This window comes from Mesocricetus auratus, unplaced genomic scaffold (assembly GCF_017639785.1).
Source record: "Mesocricetus auratus isolate SY011 unplaced genomic scaffold, BCM_Maur_2.0 Super-Scaffold_100003, whole genome shotgun sequence".
Taxonomy (NCBI): Eukaryota; Metazoa; Chordata; class Mammalia; order Rodentia; family Cricetidae; genus Mesocricetus; species Mesocricetus auratus.
In genome coordinates, this window is record NW_024429188.1 from 93,937,611 (window position 1) to 93,943,796 (window position 6,186).

The 6,186-nt window shown below is 43.0% G+C and overlaps 1 protein-coding gene across 1 annotated transcript; it reads left to right on the plus strand.

Moving 5' to 3' along the window:
* The first annotated feature begins 437 nt into the window (after positions 1-437).
* On the plus strand, positions 438-3,141 carry LOC101838241 (testis-expressed protein 13C-1). Its single transcript, XM_005076875.3, has 2 exons — positions 438-2,435; positions 2,733-3,141. Exon 1 carries the CDS (start codon positions 599-601, stop codon positions 2,423-2,425), a length of 1,827 nt encoding a protein of 608 aa, XP_005076932.1. The 5' UTR covers positions 438-598; the 3' UTR covers positions 2,426-2,435; positions 2,733-3,141.
* The last annotated feature ends 3,045 nt before the right edge of the window (positions 3,142-6,186 follow it).

Sequence of the window (6,186 nt, forward strand, 5' to 3'; positions counted from 1 at the left end):
GGAAGAGCAAAAATCCATATTGAATCCTTTTAATCTCCACGAACTAAAAGGCACGGAGCCCCAATCCCCTTCAATTAACTATTCCTGTAGCCCAGTTTATCTTGCTCTTCCCTCCTCTGTTACCCATTACCCAGCCCAGAAATTCTATCTTGCTCATCGTCAACAGGTATATTGTTGAATACCTTATTTCATCTACTAGCTTATCCTTTTCTATGTCCACTGTACTACCAAACTATCCACCCTGAGTGCGCTTCTTTTAGGTAGTTTAAGGGTGAATAAGGCTGTTTCCAGCATGGCTTGTGGCATGACTCAGTGTTTGTCCCCTTTGTGACGTATGCTGTATCCTCTGGAATATTTCTTAACTACCCGGAAGTAACAGTAGAGTACTGAGAGCTTGGTGAGAGGATCAGCTTGTCTTTTGTTTGGGGAAGGAGGGAGAGAAGGAAAGAGGTAGAGGAGGTAACAACGGTTCAACAAGGACTGAGGTAGTACTGAATCTGGAGGGGAGGGGGCAACAGTTTGGCCACATGGATGGCAGATATGTCAGTGACCATACTGGAGATCTGTAAGAGTATTAATTGACTAACCTGCAACAGCCATGGCAGTTGAATTTGGGGACCAATCTAGCGGCTTCCGCCATACTGAAGTGATCAGATTCATTAACAACGAAGTCCTTATGAACGGTGGGGGTGGGGAATTCTACAGGACCTTTCGCTCTCGATCTTGGAATGAGATAGAAGATCATCTCCAGACCATCCTTATTAACCCTAAACTACCACGCTCCATCAAGAGGGCTTGCACCTGGAGCGCTTTGGCTTTGAGTGTAAGAGTGGCTGCCAGGCAGCGTGAACAACAAGTACGTAGAGTTTGGAAGTTACAGGATCAGGTGGGAGAGCGTGAGACAGCATCTTGGACTCTGGCCTCCGAACTACAGAGGCTGCGAGAGGAGAGGGACCAGGCTGCAGCTCAACTTGTTTCTACACAGACTGCACTACAAGAGGCAATGGATGAGCGTGAAGTACTTCGTGGGAGGCTGCTCCAAGCAGAGAGGTCTGCATTGCCCGATATGCCTGAACCTAGAACCGGGCGGTATAGGGCAGAGGTGTGGTCCATTGAGGATGTGGAGCAGGAAGAATTTCGATTCAGAGAGACCCAGAACATGCCAAATGTGGAGGACCAGATGCCAGTCTCACCACTCTTGTCTTATCTGCCAGGAATTCCAGGTCCCTGGGTACAAACAGTGCATCCCTTTCTTCGAATGCCTATACCAAATCCAGCCCCACTCAATGCGCAATTTCCCTTGGGATTTCCATATTCAACACCTGCACCATGTCCAGTAGTGATAGAATCAGGAGCAACAGCAGCAACCATGGCTTCAGTTGTCCCTCAGATGGCTCCTACAGCAATCTACTCACCTGGCATTTGGGTTGCATCAGGGTCCCAGGAAGCAATGACTTCTGCCTGGGGCCAAGTATGCCATGGGCCGAATGAATGCTCTGACATCCACCAAGACTTAAGTCAGCTGAGAGACAGTGTAAGCCACAGCGAAGAAGGTGCAGAGAAACCCTATGGAATACATGTCTATGGGGACAGCAGCCACAACAACCACAAGGAAAGTTATGTCATACCCCAGGTAATGACTGCCACTGAGAAGAAAACTCCAAGGAAGGACCAGGTAACAGCTGCACTGGAAGTCAACAGTAACCACAGCATAATGGACAAACCAGTAATGCCCCAGGGGTTGGATTCCCAGGGGAACAAGACCAGCTGCATGCAGAAGCCATATCCAGGGATTCCTAGGAAGGTGATTGGCCTGAAAGATAGCATCGACCATAGCACTAAAGAAGCCTCATTACCATCCCAGGAAATAGCTACCCAGGTGAATGAAACCAGCCCCATCCTGAAAAAATATCCAGGGATTCTCTTGAGGAAGCCTCACCTGGGAAGCAACCTTAGCTGTAAAGAGAAAGAGACATGCCTGGGGACAGTTGCCCTGGGAGAAGATAACAGAAGTTGGAAAAAGGAGGATACAGTCACTTTTCAGCAAATGACACTCCTGGCTACTGGTAGAAACGCTAGTGAGAGGAAAGATCAGATGATGCCACAGGAGATTGACATGAGCCAGAGCCAGAAGGAAGAACCAAATAGATTCCAAGCATATACCCCAGGAAAAAGTAAAAGTTATAGTGTGAATAAATACTCCTCAAAACACCTGCCTCTAAAACAAAAGTCCAAGCAAGCTCAAGGGGCAAAATCCCCTGAAATCAAACAACCAGAGAAAGCCCTCTTACATCGTACTCCAGTGAATTGGGTCTGCCCATCATGCAAAACGGTGAATCGCTCTTGGTGCAAAGGCTGCTATAAATGTGCAAAAGCAGGTGCTCAGTTTGGGAGAAAAGATTTTGACCCCAAACCAACTTATTGATTTCAGGGAGGTGAGTAATGGAAACACTCTAAAGAGAAAACCAATTTCTTTAGATTCATCCCATCTGGTCTAACAGTAAATTCACAGGAAAATTAAATGAAAAAATGTATAGAAAAATATGGAAGTCATTTTCCATATTAATTTCTTTTCCTCTTTGTGGTAAGGCACACATACATACAAATGTGCCAATGATAATAATCTTATTTTGTTAACTTACTTGAACTAAGAAGAACTATTTTGGAGTGTCACATCCACTTTTTAAATTGGGAATTTCTAATCATTTTATCATTTTATCACTGTTTTGCAGATGATGGAGTTGCTATGGCTGTTTGTGACTGCATGTCATCACTGAGAAACTTGTCATGAGGCTTTTTGAAAAACTATTCTTTCCTCTTCTTAAATTCCTTTTCTTAAAAAGCCTACATTCAACCTAATGCAGCCATATGATTCTACAAATAAAAACAACGTTCAATTTGTAACACCACTTTCCCTTGAAAATGGAGTTAACTTTGAAACTATTGCTGTGTTTATGCTTGCTTCTTTTTGCATTCTACATTTAATAGGGAGGCTCATATAATATGTTTCAGCCCCACTAAAGTTGTTGCTGAAGAAGGTGAATATATTGCATTGAAATAATTAGTATGAGAAAAAATCAAACAAACAAAAAACCTACCTTTATTGTAATGGAATGTGACTCACATTGACTTGACTCAAGAAGCATGATCAGTTGGGAAGGACAAAATTCTTTAGTAATTATTGGGGTAGAGTCTTGAGAATGAAATAATTTTTCTGGGACAAGGAATTAACATGGAAAGGGTGGCTGAGATATAGTACTAATAGCGTATTTGATAAATTCCAAGTAATTCATAAAAAGTTGTTACTGTTTAGTGTTTACTAAGACATGGATATTAGGTGACAGGTGAGAGGATTATTTAGTAAAAAATAGATTGCCATCTATTTCTTACATATAAAAACTCAGATCCATATTCACCATAATTTCTGGGACAAAATTCAAGACCCTTTAATGAATGGCTTTACATGACCAAACTGTTCCTCTTCTTGGTCTCAAGTGGGACAAATGATCGGGGCCAAGGTCAGAAAAATGGCCTCATGATAATGCAGATAAGGCTTTTCTGGCCCTCTACCCATTTCATCTTTCGAGTCACAGATATTTTCCTGGATACTCACTTTCTGACTGCATGGGTTGTCTTGAAGAAAGCACTTAGATATACATTCTGGTCCTCATTCCCTAACTACCCCTATCTTAAGTCTCTTTCCTGTTAATAGTGGATGGAAAACATCATCAGGATCACCTTGGCACTGTACATGGATGGTGCCTCCCTGTTCAGAATAAATTGAATAATAGAACTGGTGTATGGAGAAGCATTCTTCTGGGGTCCCATCTGCAGGATCTTTGCTCTTTCTTGGCCAGAGGAAGATGGGACTGACTGCTAATATTGGACTTCCTGAGAACACTGATGTCATCCCTACATATGTTAAATAGGCATTCATCTCTTAAACTTTCCTATTCCTAAATTTCTGGCATGGACTAATGGGTAAATTAGGTATCACAATCAGTGATTTATCCTTTTTCGCTGTTTTCTCAAGCTATTCCATTTCCATAATCATTCCTTCAACACGTTCAAAATTATAGAAAGCCGAATGCAAGCTGGTAACATGGCTCTCACTCCACACAAAGTATACTTTTGCTTATGTTTTTGCCAATAATGAGAAGAGAAACTATGAAAATCAGTCTGTCGGATTAAAATTTTAAGTTTTCTCAGATAAATGGCTACCACCTGAAGCAAGATTATGAGGGAACTGAGTGACTATAATGGGACACAAGCACAAATTTTTGAAGCAATGATGTAGATGCTGTCATGTCTTGGCAATTTTAATGGTCCCTGGATTTCCAACTATGCACACATGCACCTAGTTTTATTATCTTTAAATATGGTGATGGTACATTGGCGTTTAGGGTAGGTATGGTGGTATAGGAAAATAAAGAATTAGTTTTGTGAATGATCATTGCCAGTAAGGGAAGAATTGGAACTGTTGCTCTGAAGGCACTAAAAGAGATGACCGGGATGAAAAGGGATACTGGTATTTCTCTGAGTAAGGTAGTAAGGGAGAAGAGGGCAGAAACAATCTGGACTTTGGTGGCTTCAGAATAAATGAAGTAACATTCTGTGCTGGGTAAAAGAGAAAATGAGCAGCATTCTCCCCTATTCTGTTTCCTTACTCATTTCTTCACTTTTTCATGTCACATACGTATCTTCTATTGTAGTCTAGGCAGGGGGAGAACTGCTTTAAAACTCATTCACATTTCCACATTTTCATCATTATTTTTATTTGTTTTACATACCAACCACAGCTTCCTTTCCCTCCTCTTTTCCAATTTCCTCCATTTTACCCCCTAATCCCACTCCTCTTACTCCATTCAGATGGTGTAAAGCATCCCATGGAAGTCAACAAAGCATGTCATATAAAGATGAGGCAAGAGCAAGCTCCTCCCCTTGCATCAAAGCTGAACAAGACATACTAACATAGGGAGTAGGTTCCTGAGAGCCAGCTCATGCATCAGGGACAGGTCCTACTGCTAAGGGCTCTACAAAAGACTAAGCTACACAACTGTCACTGACATACAAAGGGCCTAGGTAAGTCACATGCCAGCTCCCTAGCTGTTTCTCCAGAGATCATGAGCTACCAAGACCCCAGGTCTGGTATCTCTATGAGATTCTCCATCATGATCTTGACCCCTCTCCTTGTTCATATAATTCCTCTATCCTCTATTCAGCTGGACTCCCAGAGCTCTGCACAGAGCCATCAGGTACCAGATGAAAGCTCTATGATGACATTTAGGATAGTCACTATCTGATTACAGGGGAAGGCCAGTTCAGGAAACCACTCCATTATTGCTAGGATTCTTTTTATTTTTAAATTTAAATTTAAATTAGAAACAAGGTTGCTTCACAAGTCAGTTCTGGGTCCCTCTCTGTTTCCCTCCCCTCCTCCCATGCCCTCCCCCCAAACCCTCCAATATCCCCTCATTTCCCCAGGGAGGGTGAGGCCCTCCATGGGGGTGTCCATAGTCTGTCATTTCATACAGGACAGGGCCTAGACCCTCCCCCAAGAGTTCAGGGTGAGAGTGCATCATACATTGTTGGATGGGAGTCCAAAGTCCATCTGTATACCCGGGATAAATACTGATCTACTGCCCAAGGTTCAATAGATTACCTATGCCTCCTCATTGATACCCACATTCAGGGGGTCTTGATCAGTCCCATGCTGGATTCCCAGGCTGATGCCTGGGATTCAAGAGTTAACCCTTGTCAGGTCAGCTGTTTCTGGGAGGTTAAACCAGCCCAGTCTTAATCCCTTTGGTTATCAGTCCTCCCTCTCTGTTACTGGCTTTCTTGAGTTCAGTTCAGTGCTTCATTGCTAGGATTCTTAGCTTGGGTCATCTTTATGGCTTCCTGGAAGTTTCCTTGGCATGAGGTTCCTGCCTAACCCCATATAAGGACTCTCTATGAAGATATCTCTTTCATTGATCTACAGCTCTGTTCTGCCCCCAACTCGACCATCCTGATCCCTCATGTTTCTACCTGTTTATTCCCGCTATGCACCTTCTCACCCGCAGTTTACCCAGGAGATCTAATCTATTTCCTCTTCCCAGGGAAATCCATATGTCCCTCCTAGGGTACTCCTTTTTACCAAGCTTCTCTGGGGCTGAGGATTGTAGCCTCTTTATCCATTGCTTT